The 14,986-nt window shown below is 39.0% G+C and overlaps 1 protein-coding gene across 3 annotated transcripts in view; it reads right to left on the bottom strand.

Annotated features, from left to right (window-relative positions):
- Nucleotides 1–2,816: 2,816 nt before the first annotated feature.
- Nucleotides 2,817–14,986, bottom strand: part of trappc11 (trafficking protein particle complex subunit 11) — a 28,847-nt gene continuing 16,677 nt past the window's right edge. For 2 of the 3 annotated variants that reach the window (XM_026331229.1, XM_026331228.1), the window contains exons 8-30: nucleotides 14,322–14,418; nucleotides 13,882–14,015; nucleotides 13,270–13,411; nucleotides 12,868–12,961; nucleotides 12,192–12,271; nucleotides 11,563–11,641; nucleotides 10,344–10,398; nucleotides 9,468–9,613; nucleotides 8,974–9,035; nucleotides 8,638–8,770; nucleotides 8,340–8,470; nucleotides 7,756–7,881; nucleotides 7,455–7,648; nucleotides 7,152–7,300; nucleotides 6,764–6,885; nucleotides 6,479–6,598; nucleotides 6,269–6,334; nucleotides 5,795–5,951; nucleotides 5,575–5,686; nucleotides 5,349–5,440; nucleotides 4,611–4,744; nucleotides 3,274–3,441; nucleotides 3,100–3,170 (exon numbers count right to left, since the gene is read on the bottom strand). In XM_026331229.1, coding sequence (XP_026187014.1) covers nucleotides 3,126–3,170; nucleotides 3,274–3,441; nucleotides 4,611–4,744; nucleotides 5,349–5,440; nucleotides 5,575–5,686; nucleotides 5,795–5,951; nucleotides 6,269–6,334; nucleotides 6,479–6,598; nucleotides 6,764–6,885; nucleotides 7,152–7,300; nucleotides 7,455–7,648; nucleotides 7,756–7,881; nucleotides 8,340–8,470; nucleotides 8,638–8,770; nucleotides 8,974–9,035; nucleotides 9,468–9,613; nucleotides 10,344–10,398; nucleotides 11,563–11,641; nucleotides 12,192–12,271; nucleotides 12,868–12,961; nucleotides 13,270–13,411; nucleotides 13,882–14,015; nucleotides 14,322–14,418 — 2,638 coding nt within the window. In that variant the 3' untranslated portion in view covers nucleotides 3,100–3,125. Of the gene's footprint in view, nucleotides 3,171–3,273; nucleotides 3,442–4,610; nucleotides 4,745–5,348; nucleotides 5,441–5,574; nucleotides 5,687–5,794; nucleotides 5,952–6,268; nucleotides 6,335–6,478; nucleotides 6,599–6,763; nucleotides 6,886–7,151; nucleotides 7,301–7,454; nucleotides 7,649–7,755; nucleotides 7,882–8,339; nucleotides 8,471–8,637; nucleotides 8,771–8,973; nucleotides 9,036–9,467; nucleotides 9,614–10,343; nucleotides 10,399–11,562; nucleotides 11,642–12,191; nucleotides 12,272–12,867; nucleotides 12,962–13,269; nucleotides 13,412–13,881; nucleotides 14,016–14,321; nucleotides 14,419–14,986 lie in introns of all 3 variants that reach the window. The other variant, XM_026331230.1, reaches the window with a different exon arrangement.

Raw genomic sequence — 14,986 nt, 5'->3', positions numbered from 1 at the left:
CCAGCCCTAACTATATGCTTTGTCAAAGAGGAAGGTTTTAAGTCTAGCCTTAAAAGTACAGAGAGTGTCTGCCTCCTGAACCCAGGCTGAGAGCTGGTTCCACAGGAGAGGAGCTTGATAGCTAAAGGCTCTGCCTCCCATTCTGCTTTTGAGAACTCTGGGAACCACAAGTAGGCCTGCACTCTGAGAGCGAAGTGGTCTATTGGGATAATATGGTACTATGAGGTCTTTAAGGTATGAAGGAGCTTGATTATGAAGGGATTTGTATGTGAGAAGAAGGATTTTAAATTCTATTCTATATTTTACAGGGAGCCAATGAACAGAAGCCAATATAGGAGAAATATGATCTCTCTTGCTAGTTCCTGTCAGGACTCTGGCTGCGGCATTCTGGATTAATTGGAGGCTTTTTATTAAGATATTAGGACATCCAGATAGTAATGAGTTACAGTAATCTAGCCTTGAGGAAACAAATGCATGGACTAGTTTTTCTGCATCATTTTGAGACAGGATGTTCCTAATTTTGGAAATGTTGCGCAGGTGAAAGAATGCAGTTCTAGAAATTTGTTTTATGTGTGAGTTAAAGGACATGTCCTGGTCAAAAATAACTCCAACGTTTTTTACAGTAGTGCTGGAGGCCAGGGCTATGCCATCTAGAGTAGCTATAATTTTAGAAAAGTTATTTCTGAGATTTTTAGGCCCAAATATAATGACTTCTGTTTTCTCCGAGTTTAAAAGTAAAAAGTTACTGGTCATCCAGGCCTTTATGTCAGTTAGACAGGCTTGAAGTCTGGTTAACTGGTTTGTGTTAACAGGTTTAATAGATAGATATAACTGAGTGTCATCCGCATAGCAGTGGTAATTAATAGAGTGCTTCCTAATGATATATCCTAAAGGAAGCATGTACAGGGTGAACAGAATCGGTCCTAGCACAGAACCTTGTGGAACTCCATAACTAACTTTTGTTCGTGTGGAAGCTTCATCATGGACATGAACAAACTGTAATCTGTCCGATAAATAGGATTGGAACCACTTTAACGCTGTTCCTCTGATACCAATCACATGCTCCAGTCTCTGTAATAAGATGTTGTGGTCAATGGTGTCGAATGCTGCACTAAGGTCTAGGAGGACAAGTATCGAAACAAGTCCATTATCTGAGGTTAAGAGAAGATCGTTGGTAACTTTCAACAGTGCTGTTTCTGTACTATGATGTGCTCTAAATCCTGACTGGAAATCTTCAAATAGTTCATTCCTGTGTAAGTGGTCTGATAGCTGCTTAGCAAGAGCTTTTTCTAGGATTTTAGAAATAAACGGCAGGTTGGATATTGGTCTATAATTAGCCAAGACTCCTGGATCAAGACTAGGCTTTTTGAGTAAAGGTTTGATTACTGCAGTCTTAAAGGCCTGTGGTACATAGCCTGATACTAGAGATAAATTTACCAAGTCCAATAAAGATGAGTTCATTAATGGCAGGGTGCCTTTAAGCAGTCTAGTCGGGATGGGGTCCAAGAGACACGTTGATGATTTCGATGAAGCAACTACTGATGTAAATTCAGAGAGATCTATAGGAGAGAAGCAGTCTAAACATAACTGAGGTCCTACAGATGATTCAAGAGCTACTGTAGTAAAAGATTCATTTATTGCAGGTATAGGAAGCATCTGCTGAATTTTATCTCTAATAGTTGTGATTTTATTTGTAAAGAAACTCATAAATTCATCACTGCTGAGAGCTAAGGGAACACTGGGCTCAACGGAGCTGTGACTTTTTGTCAGCCTGGCTACAGTGCTGAAAAGAAACCTGGGATTGTTCTTATTTTCCTCTATTAGAGTTCGGAGTTCGTTCAACCTGCTTTCTGAAACAGGCCCCAGGACGACATTGATTACCTGTGCAAATACACATCTCAAGGCATCTCCAGCTCTTAACGTCATTGTGCGTTATTCTATATTATCGAAGAAAAAATGATGTGTAACGCCCAGGTGGACAGACCTGGGAACGTTAAAGTCCCTTTTGTTGCGTGGACGAACTTTCAGCATATTAATATACTTTATAATTAGTTACCGTTGTGAATATGTTTGTAATTAGTATTCTAGTTGGTGTTCCTGTGAGAATGTTCTGTGGACTAATCTTTTGTTCAGTGTAGTCTGTTGTTGACGTTCCTGCTCCGAGGTATGCCCTCTGTTGTGCGCTGCGTCTATGGAAAAATCGTTTTCTCGGATTTTTATTTTATTTTTTAAATAGTGTGATGCAGTCGACGTACACCTTTATTTTTTCGTAACATTTCAGAGCATAACTTCTTGAAATAAGTACCTATTTCTCATCTATTAGAAATTCTTTGTTGCACAACAACCCAAATGCTGCACCACAGCATATGTTACATTGCATAGTAGCAGAGTTCTAGGTATATCATAAGCCTTAGTAAATTACTAGTAGGTTCTGTGTTATTTTACATTTCCAGCAATATATAACTCGTGCACAACAAAATACATAGCAAAACACAGTTGAGGCAGTTAAGCGATAAGTGCAAATACACAGACTGAGGAGTGACTACTTGCTGCTACTGGACATTTTTACATCACGCCACTTGCACATTTTTCATCCCAATGTTTGCACAGAACCTGCTTGTATGAGCACTACCTACACACACAGATTGAGCGTCTTAAATTTGTGTGGCCTACACTTTAATCTGTACATTAGACTGTTGTGTATAGTATAGGGACGTAGCACTGTTTTTTCATAATGCTTGTCTTTTTGTATGCTGCTAATGGACGCTTGAATTCCCTCTCGGATCAACAAAGTATCTATCTAAATGGTACACAGGTAGTTTGCATCACTTCCATTTAATCAATCCCTTTCAGCTCTATTACACTCTACACCCAATTTTCCATATAATTCACATCAGATTTATACATGACCTTCACTGTTTAATGAACATCAGTATATCAGCTTATCACATCATCACTTACACTCTGAACAGAAACATTGGAAAAGGTATCCTGATGTTTGGTCAATAGATGATTTTTCCGGTGTGTTTTGTGAAAACCAATAGTGTTAATATTGTCATCTGTGAGGAATCACATCTAGAATGCTCCTTTGTCCTCAAATTTACAGTAAACAGTCTGTGTTTCTCTCAAGCTGCAGCAATGGAGGCATCATCCAGCTGTCGACCCTGAGGCTAAAGAGAACAAAAGAAAATTAGACTTTAGAACAGTGTTGAATATCTTTATGTTGAAGTAACAATGGCTGTGGTGGGTTGCTAACCCATCACTGTGTGTTACCTTCACAAAGATGCGCTGGGGCAGGAAGCGTCTCAGTGTTTGTGTGTTGGTAGTCGGGCATCGGGGCAGGCTGATGTTGAGCAGTGGTAGTGTTTGGTAACCAGCCATCAGTGGGTAGTAGTTGTACAGCATCTGCTGCTCTGATTGAGGAAGGATACGCAGACGCACCTGTATTGAATACAAGCAAACACACGCACATACACACACACACACAGTAAATGCATCATATTTATGTATTTGTTAATCAATTATATATTTACATTTTCCACAGTGTAGTATTGTCACAGTACCAAAAGTATGACTTTGATAACAATACCTGCCCAAATACTTTAACACTGATACTAAAACAATACCACAGCAAAAATATAAACCATCAGAAAAAGTAATGGAATTATATATCAAGTTAAATTTGACAGTTGCCCTTAATTTCCTTGTCAAACTCCCATTGCAAAAAAAGTTTGTCAAAATAAACCACTCCTTTGACTTGACATATGTTATTTATCACATTTGCTAATTGCTAACCTGTTGCTTTTTAAATTATTTATACAAGTCAGCATGTCTATCACCAAATAAACTTGGCTTATACAGCTCTCACTAAAACTGTCTGGTACTTATAGAATGAGGTGTAGTACCATGTGTTAACAGCAGAATATTGTGATACCTTTCTATTTATCAGTATGCTGTACAATTTTACAGGATAAATAAAGGTTCTGCTAATAAATCTGTAATTGCACCAAAACTGCAATCCAAATTCATCTCTGCTCTCCAATACAGCTTTGCCAAGGTAGTGAAACTGGCATTGGATTTAGAAAAAACACATTTTTTCTCCAAATGACATTACCTGTTTGCCTGTTTGATTGGGCAAGGGGGAAAAGTGAAAACGTAAATATTTAAATGTGGATTGTTAGTGGCCATGAAAACACATGACACATTATGCATGAGGGTTGATAGAACAGCAAAATATTACATATGCCTAATAAATATCCACATACACAAAAAGCATTGCACAATCATCAAACTGATACCTACAGGCTGAAACACCAGTTCTTCAGTCTAGATGAGAACCTGATTCCTGTTCAGTGTTAGTTAAAGCTGGAATAATACCATGCTGCCTGTTTACATGTGCAATGTCATAGGTATACTTGGAGGTACAAAAAGCATTGAAGAGAGAAGTTCTGACCACAACCTAAATTTGCAAGCCAGCATATTAGCTTGAGTAACAATCAACCATGCACAGATGTATCAATACTGTATTTATTTGTTTGTTGATCCAACTAATAGAAATGCAGCTACATCACTGTTTATGTGCCAAATCTTTACCTAAAACACAACTGTACCTGTTTGAGTCCAGAGAACATGAAGGCATCAGAAGGTTCAACAGCCACCTCCACATCCTGCACCAAAGCTGTTCTGTTCTCTATGTGGTAACAAACTGGAAGAGACTCTCTGACTCGCCCAAATGATGGCAGTTCTGCACCAGACAAAAGACATAAAAAAAATGATAACATCCAAACAAATGACCACTAAATATAAAATAAAGTGAAAAATAATTTTCACTGTTGGAGTCTCAGCCGAGTTCGACTGCCAAAGAGCACATTACAGGCTAAACACAAAGATTACCTGATGTTTGCCAAGTAGCAGCAAAAACCTTTATCACAGATCTCCAAATATTAAATCTCCAGCCATAATGGCTATCACCTCTAAACCTGATGTGACAACAATAAAATTATTTATTATTATTTCATCATTAACTATTTCAACCTAGCATGTGTAAAACTGTCATTTACATGTGCAATAATATCATCAATTATAATCATTCCAAGCAATTCATACAATGTCAGCAGGTTTTTTTGGTAAAACACCAAAAAAAGGGCTGAACCTGACTGGTCTTCAGTGTGTACATTTCTAAGCCAACAATGACTGATGCTTTGCTTCTGCTTTTAAATTATTTTTTTTAGGTCTAATGATAGATTAAATTAAAAATAAATCCACAAAAATGTTATTCACTTGTAAAAGTACAGTATCATGTAAAAAGCTCTGATGTGCACGTTCATTTAAGCTGTATGTATGCTAACCAGCATGGATGTAGAGAGGGACAGACTCCAGGATGACATGAGGTAGAGTGACTGTAGTCTGGATGAGAGGACTGTCTGGGCTGGACGACTTTCTGAAGAACACAGTAAAAACACAGTTCAGATTTACAAGCTTGTTCAAACCCACTTATCCCTCAGCAGTATTGTCCCAGTGTGTGTGTGTGTGTGTGTGTGTGTGTGTGTGTGTGTGTAGGGTGCGCATACATACCTCCTCCATGATATTAGGTACTGTCCTGTAGCTACAGTATTAATGCCGTTGGTCAGTGGTGGACATCGAAGACAGAAACACTCACTGGCACACTCCCCTGTCTGCAAAACCACTGAACACACACACTATGTTATAGTAATGGGATATAGTCATTTTTGAAAATTACAGCTATGACTCTAAAAAGGTCGTTGTAAGGTGACTTTTAAAAGTAGTCTGGTACCTTCCTGCAGCTGTGACTGAAGCCGTGGTGTGTTGCTAGTCATAGTAAGCAGCTGCAGAGAGGAGGAGGCCAGCAGAAGAGGCCACGGAGACGAGGAGAGGATGTCTGTCATCAACAGGAAGGGAACGTCCACCGCTATCCGTTCCAAAGGCTCAAACTGCAGTTACACAGATCCCGAGGCACAGGAATAATATCACTTCTTACACTCTCCCCAGACAAAAACCAATGATGATCTGCTATATAATCACCAATACATCAGTCCAGTGATTCACTATGTGAACCAACCATCTACATTCATGTTGTACACTGTGCTTTTTCCTATTAGCTCCCTCTGATAGGACATTGCCAAAGGAGTAAAAAGTAGAGCAGGAAAATGTATAAAAAAACAAGTGAACACCTAATGTAACTAAACGTTGCCACACCTTATCGGGTACACCTGATTTCTTAATAACTAATAAATGATCAGCTACACACCTTGGTTGATACAAACTTGGCAGACACCTCAAATGGGACTACTGTTTCTATGGTAACCGTCTCATCCTGAACACAGGGGAAAACAGTAAAACAGGTAAGAAACAAAGTACTCAGCATCAAACACAAAATGAAAACCACAAAACCTTGTACCCAGATGCAGTGCCAAGTGTTAATTTTGTCTGATAGCTGGATGAGAATGAGATTCTCTACCTTATGACATTTGCAGACAATCGGTCTTCCTTCCACCGTGGTATCAATGCTATAGGCTACATGTATCAAGAAAATCCTTGATCCAGTCGATACACACCTCACACACACAGATCTCTCCAACTAAAGATAAACACATGCAGAACGTGAGTTACTACTTTTCACTATGGGAAGGCTAAAGATGTAAGCAGACATGTATAAATAGAAGTTACAATGCACAAGATACTATGTGATAAAAGTTTCTCAGGAAATTCTATGTAAAGCACTTCCTTTTCAATTTGAATGTACCTTTTCACCTGGTCTCAGATCTCCCAGGGGTACGTCAGGGAGGAAAGCAGGTGCAGTGTCATCACAAACCTTTGAGTCATCAAGTGTCACATGTGTGGTCTGTCCTAGACTGGCATCCTGGCCTGCATAGAGCAATCAAGACAGACATAAAGCTTTACACTATAGAGTGATGTTACGCCCTACATTTGAATTAGCAGAAGTTTTATCACAGTAAATGAAAGCTTATTTAGCTGCTGTACCAGACAGAGGACAGTAAAATAACATTAGTTAGCTGGTGGTTAGACTATCTTGGCATAAAGACTGAAGACTTTGAGTAGCTATAACTAAACTACTATGCTTATTGTTAGAGCTTCATGTTGAAATAGTATTCTGTACTGCATCAGTGTACCTGGTTTGAGGCCAGCTGTCAGTTTAACATCCTTTGCCACACCCTCTTCCTGTGACTGGATGGTGAGGTGGATGCAGTACATTTCATTGTTGAGTGCTGGGGGTTGGTGGCTTAGCTGAACAGATATCTTTGGGACTCTGGATATGATCCTTAATATACAAAACCAAGCAGTAAATATTTCTGGTGACTCCAGGGTGGGCAATAACTTATGCAGTGGAAACTGACATGTAATAATTTGACAAGTATTGTAATTTGACAAGTAATGTAATAACTTGGGATTGCACTGTCTGAAACATGCCGTACATGGTGCTCTGTTGCACAGTCAGGCTGTCCCAGTCCAACTCTTGCCGTGTCTCAACTCCTCGTCCCCATCTGCGTGATGACCGGCTGGCCTGCAAGGTTTCATGGGCAGACGCTGTATCTCCACCCGCCCCTCTCCAGCTCAGAAACACACAACGGCCTCTGTCACTACCCAGCATCACCTCAATACCTGTCATCTGAATAAACACAGAGTCAGCAACACACGCACACACATGCACATGTGTGTGTGTGTGTGTGTGTGTGTGCATACGCATGCACAGGCACACAGGCACACAAACCTCACCTCGATCTTCTTGCCAACATCTTCCATCTTTGCTACAAAACTGAAGTTGTAGCATTTGGTTTTGCCCGGCAGCAAGCTCATACCCTCCTGACCTGACGACTCCACCACACACCACTGGTTGTAATCCTATATACACACATACACACGCACACAATTATTTTGTCATGTCAGAAAAAAATTACACTTTTCTCTTTTTTACCCATGATTACTGATTGAAATTCTGGATGAGAGATATTTGTGGACTGGATGGATCCACTATAGAAACAATCTTGCACATTTTTTATTTTTTTAAATGTGCTTGTACATACAATATACGTGTTTAGAATATGTTTCTCTATGTGTCCTAACCAGCCAATTACTTTCGTGATTAATACTCTAGCAGAGCACACAGGTAGAAAGCAGTTATTGGTTATACATCATGAAACATACTACAATAGTTCGTCTCATCGAGTTTTTCATCACAAGCAGCCATATTATTTTGTGCAGTCTTTTGGTAGTTCTTTTCTATGATACCAGAAGATCCTCTTGTGCCCGGTGAGAAAGAGAGGCAGTATTTGTAACCTGTTCTATGTTTATATGTGTACCTGGTTATTGAGGCTGACAGCCAGCTTGTTAAATGATACAGGATGAGGACAGTCAGCTCGGAGGAAGACTTGCAGTTGGATGGGCTGGTCTACATGGAAACTTGGTGAGTAGAACTTGGCTTTACACTGGACTGGAGCCAGAAAGACAAATGAAGGTTAGAAACACATCTACTCTAGTCTTAGAACAATATCTTAAAATTCTGTAGAATTTGAGTTGTCATGAAAACAGCTGAAAAGAGGAAAATAAAGAGTTCACTGTTTTTAAACAGTAGCCTTTGGTGAATATGTGATTACTAACTGAATGGAACGTAATCCTGTACTTCAATAGTGAACTCATTTAACCCGGCAATAGCCATGCGGTCATTCCACAGTGACCTGGCTGTACTGACAGAGGATGGATCACACTCTGGCTCAGCATCAGGAACATCATTCTGATAAACAGAGAAACAAAAGGACACAAAATGATGGGTGACCCAAACTAAGTACAACTACAGAAAGTGAAAATTCATTTCAATCATAAGCTTACTTGGACTCACATTTTTATTCACCTTAAATACTTGTTTTTGAATCCACAGGATGGCTTTGTGGTTTACACAGTATTATGTGTTGAGCTGAATGGGGACTATCTACTCACCATCAGGACTTTTATGAGATTCTTCTCAATCCTTGACTTCTGATCCTCCTTCAGTGTTGAAGCTAGAAAGCATAAAACTCTACTGTTACCTTTTGTAGTGTTTATTGAGTCTATTTTGAATTTATAACCATGTATTCAGGTGCTTTGAGCTGATAATGGTTTTAGAAGGTAGACATTGATATTCCTGGACTGAAGCTGCTATGGATAGTGGATAGTGTCTTTTTTTTAGTATGATGAGCTCCAGACAATAACTAACTCATTTTGCTTTTACTCAATACATAATTAGATCAATAATATAATCACTGTTCTTGTCAAAGAATAAACATTTTGTAACTTTTTTTTGTAGGCTGAATGGTTCCATTTGCCTGTCTAGAGTAGATAAGTAGTAATGACAGTTGGAGATGTACTTTATGCATGGTTTAAAAAGTCAAAGAAAAAAGAAAAAAAAAAAAGTTCAACTTTAGACAGTCACCAATACCTTAACAATACCTTACCTCTGCCCAGAAGCTCCATGCAGTATATGACGTAGTCCTTGACACTGGCCATCAGATATGCACAGCGCAGAGCTGTGGTCAATATGGCCGTCAGGAGACCCCACCATCGCTCTGTGCGATAGTCACACATGACATAGTCCAACAACCTGATAACATACCAGGAAAATAATAAAGAGTTAAAATGGGACAAAAGTTGGGTAATTTCTTTGAAAATGTAAAATATATGTTATATGGTGTTTTAAGGCCAGTGTCATCTGCAGTGGTCATCAGTCCATGCTATCTTAAACCTGTTGGGCCCCAGGAAAGGAAACACCATTCACAAGGATTAACCTACTGTACCCTCTACCCTCAACCAAGTAAAATGTAAAGACATACATAAATAAATAGTGGATTGGGTTAGCTTTATATCTACACTGGTTAACTGGTGACGCTGACGTTCCTGGTACACACGGTACATTTACTCCTGTGATAGGCTGGTGATCTCTAGCCCACCTTCTTGCCCAATGTCAGCTGGGATTGGCTCCGACACCTCTATAGGATAAGTGGTAGATAATGGGTGGATGGATGGAAGTTCGTGGGGAGGGTGCAAATGTTTTACAAGGGAAAGCTTTCATTGTTTACAAAAAATTTCCACAGGGCACAGTACTGTTTACACATTTGGTCTGTTTAAGATGGGCTCCTCACACATTTCCTCACAGGATGTATGTATTAAATTCAGAATCTATCCTTTGATTATTAAATGCTTAGCTTATCAAATGACTGCAGTTGGCACTTAAGTGTAGCTCTGGTCAGCAACATGCAAGTTTAGCAGGATTCTGTAAATGTTTGCATAAATATCAGACTGTGATTTACAAACAAACATGTCTTTTTCCTTACTTTAATGACTTGGTGAAGTCCTTAGCATGGTAGTATTCCTCTCCCATCTGCACCACTAAAACACAGAAATTGTTTGTGTAAGTACAAAAGAATATGGTCTTTAATTGGTTTTTAGTCTTAAAAAGTAATTTGCAATCACATTATACTGTAGGAATAACAACCCTGTTATCTGTAAAGGATGCTAAGATGCTCACCATCCGACCATAAAATGTCTACCTGAAATGTGTGTAATATTAACTTATATATGTGAAAAGAGGAATGCAATGGGAAAAGGGATTGGCTGTTAATGCAAACCAGTGAAACCAACGGTCGTTTAGGTCAGTAATACTGTAATAATGGCATTGCGGTAGGATTATTTAAAATCCATGTGTAGGTCCACTGGAAGCTTTAAAGGATCTCTGGAGATTAAGAAAGCACAATCAAGAGGTTGGGTCATGGCAACTGGACTTTCAGTTTTTAAGGCTGAAACATTTCGCCACCCATTCAAGTGGCTTCATTAGTCTGAGAAAGGCTGGACTGGAACCTCCAAATTTATCTCCCAGGTTGGTTTCACTCCACCCCTAGTGGACTGCCATCCAGTGTTAAGGAAGAAAGCTCAGAACTCTACATTGGAGAAACCAAACAACCACTCAACAGGAGGATGGTCCAACACAGGAGGAGCAGATCATCAGGACCACAGTCAGCTGTGCACCTCCATTTAGAGGAAACAGGACACTCATTTGAAGACAGTGGGGTACACATTTTGGACAGAGAAGATAGATGGTTTGAGAGAGGAGTTGGGGAAGCTGTCTATGTCTAAGTGGAGAAACCCTCCCTCAACAGGGGTGGAGGACTCAGACATAATCTATCTTCAATATACCAGGCTGCCCTTTCATCTGTTCCCAGCAAATTAAGGAACATATCAAATGTTTCCCAGGAAGAACAGACTCTGCAGACAGTTGGGGAATCAGAATGAGTCCATCATTAGGTCACCTGAGCTCACTCCTTTGGTCACTTAACGAGCCTATTCAGACCAGGTGTGAAGTGAAACCAACACAGGGGTGTGGGTCTAATGACTCTCACCTGATTTACTTAGCTCACCTAGTGAGCCTATGGGACTAGGGGTGGAGGGAAACGTTTCAGACTTAAAAACTGAAAATCCAGTTGCTATGACTCAACTTCTAGATAACCTTCCCTGGACGACTGAGAATCTTCACAAAGAAAGCACAATGGTACTTACTGAGGTGACTCTTCATTCGAGGGCACTTGTACTTCTTAAACTGGGCAACAGCATTGCTGAGAAGTGCTATAATGAGCTCCTACAGGGATAGTCATTGAAAGGTGCAAGTTTTAAAGCAGCTGTACATCTCAAACTGACACTAGCTGTAGTATAGTGTCTAAACATGAACATTTTTAACACAATAGATCAGTCCAATAGTTCTCTTTAAAAAGTTTGCAGCATTTTATGCTCCTGATGCTTGGAATATTGTGTTTCTTTATATTAGACCATATCTAATGCCATGTTTTTCGAGATGAAAAAAAAAGTATTTTTGATATTTGTATGAACACATTTGTACACACACAGTTGAAACACTGTTTCCCAAGCTGGGTTTGAGAATTCTCTACTTACTGGTAAGCTAAATTCACATTGTATGCAATTTCAACACTGTGCCAGTGAAAAACACACAGCAACAGTAATGTATGACGCTACATCATAAATTGCACCTTTTCACATATCAAACCCAACTTGTGCCATCAAAGTCATATGACAGATACAATAAATCATGCATACATAGTTTAATAACTGGTGCATGAATGTGAAAGAGTGACTTAAAATATGGGCACAGCTGTATGTGAGTGAGTACATACAGAATGTGGTACATCTCTTTCTTTAATCTGGAGGGCCAGAATCCCTGTCTTCTCCTTCTCTGCATCTGGAGGATCGATACCTGGAAGTAAAAACAACAGAGGTCAACACCATTTCAAAAACACTTACCGGTAGCCATTTCAGCTGAAAAAAAGCACAGCCCTCTCATTCATTTGACTCAAGGAAATGCACTCCGGGAACATCCAAAATGACAGAGCAATGTCCAGCAAACACATGGATCTGGTTCAGCTATTTCCACAATGCAACATGACAATATAAGGGATGGCAATGCATCGGGAAATGACATGCAAATGCAAAAGTGCATTTCTGGACATTTACTTTGCAACATGAACATCATAGTTCACCTGTCTACCATCATGACCAAAGATAAAAATGGATAAAAATGTACAATTCTGTAAAGTTATTTTTGCTGCCACAAAAATGACTTTACAGAATTGTACAATCCAGTGCATATTACAAACTGTTGTGCTCTATTCCGGCATCTCTTAACACAAATCTGTTCCCCTAACTGGACTTCATTGAATTAACATTACATGGAACAACACACCCCCACAACATAGCTCTTTACATTGTTTTAACATAGGGCAAATATCTGAGTGAGATGCCACAATAGTGTGCTCTAAATTATGACATTCACACAATAGTATGTGGGCCTACTCTGGTGTCCTTGTCTCCATGGTCTTTGTCCGTAAAAGTCCAGTCCCCCACTTTGGATGTCCAGAGGGTCAGGGGAGGGATAAGTGGCTCCAGTCTATAACCATAAAACATGAACTGGTCATTTAGCGAATATGGATAAGATAGTATCATTCATTCATGTCAGATTTAAGGTAGTGAATAAAATGTGTGTTAATATATTCCTGCAGCTGATTTTATTAAGAGCTAACACAAAAGAGTATGTGTAAATGATTAGAAGCATTACTATATATTTTAGTAGTACTATTAGTGGCAATGTAGTATTTTAGTGTTAACTGAAGTAATACTTTCTGTAGTGGTAGTACTAACAGTGCAGTACTATTACTGGTAGTAACAGCAAGGTTTTAGCAGAAGCAGAATTATCACCTGACAGAGCTGCTGTGCCTGCTGCTTCCTGTCCTGGCTGTAACAGGCAGCCTGCTGGTAGTAGAAACCAGGGTGCTGAGTCTGGATGGCTGTCAGTCCCAACTTTATTGCTTCATCAAAAAGCTCACCAAATGACTGGAACCTGACAGAAAGTACACATAAAAACACAGAAGTAGTTGGGGGTCATGACCTATGGGCATTAAAGGTACAATTCAACTACCCCTTTGAATTTGCTCTGCCTCTACTATATGAATTTTTTCCCATGATGAAAATCAATCAACCCTAACTGGAAAAACAATAATGATAATGAAGAGAATATCTATCTTGCAAAGGTAGTCTAAAACTTTATTATTTTTAGTAAGACTACTTTATTTAGTATCTCTGTCTGAGTTTAATTTAAATTATTTAAACAACTGAGTAAATACTACTTGCATCTAAGGGGACTGGTATATTCTAAAAATGTAATCCTGTCACACTGTGTTCAATTCTGTAGGTAAACTAAATAATAGATTCATCACTAATGTATGAAGGTAGATAAATCCATATTTTATTTCACTTCTTTAGCGTAAGTATATATATGTATATTCATACAGTGTGGTGTGTGTATCTTACTGTTTAGACATCCATGCAGCGTGCTCAAAGGCCAGTTCAGCACTGCCAATCTTCTTCTTACACAAGTCGATGTGCTTCCTAAACTGGGCTATAGCATCTAGAGGAGTGTTATGCTGGAAACAGAGACGACAGATCTAAAAGAGAGAGACATTAAGAAAGGAGAAGAGAAGAGTACTGTGATGTACAATTTTGCTTAATCTGTCCATCTTTACACATCTCGACTTGTTTATTCTCAACATTAAATAAGAGCACCACCAATTTATTTTTCAAGCTGTGGATGTAGATAGACCTTGTAACACCTATGCTGAGGTATATTAATGCTAACTTTAAACATAAGCCCTCATGATGTAACGATATGGCACTAATGTAAGTTTTTGGACTGTTCCTGGTGTGACTGCCCCTCTGACAATCCACCAGAAGAGAGAGAGAGAGAAACATACCTTGTAGTTTATAAATCCAGCCATAGTTTTGATCTCTAGCATGTTGGTCTCATGGGCCCTGAGCTCATGGACAAGACTATATGCACTTTTATAATGCCTGAGAACAAAAACACACACTTAGAAAGAGTACAGGCACGTTATTATTTGAGAGACTTCATAATTCATTATGCCATTTATTTCTAAACCATTTAAACAATGGTCACATGCACAGAGGATTTATTTAATGAGTTGTTTTTGTCTTTTTGACTAAAAGACTGGTTAAATGGTACTCGTAGGGCATGAAGTGGCACACTAAGACAGCAGTAAAATTGCCACCTTAAAAGGCACATAGAATAAAGCAGAATTTTCTGATGGCATTAATGAAAATACATTTGCAAAAAAACATTAACACAAGCCCAAATGGTTCAATACCATTCCACAGATGGAAAGCTGTTACAGAACAATAACATGTTATACAATAATTACAGTACTGGGTTGCAATAGTACCCTGAAGATAGTAGGTCAAAAAACCTCCCAATTTACAGGTGATTTTCCTACTGCTGTTTTATTCACTACAACATGAAAGTGCAAACACACATAGTCCATTTACAAAATCTTACCAGTATCCAATCACTGCAAAGTATCAGTAAAAGTACTAAAATGTAAACCTGTGGCCTTGGACTTAC

This window comes from Mastacembelus armatus, chromosome 10 (assembly GCF_900324485.2).
Source record: "Mastacembelus armatus chromosome 10, fMasArm1.2, whole genome shotgun sequence".
In the NCBI taxonomy this organism is placed as follows: Eukaryota; Metazoa; Chordata; class Actinopteri; order Synbranchiformes; family Mastacembelidae; genus Mastacembelus; species Mastacembelus armatus.
This window is presented reverse-complemented; position numbering and strand designations above follow the sequence as displayed.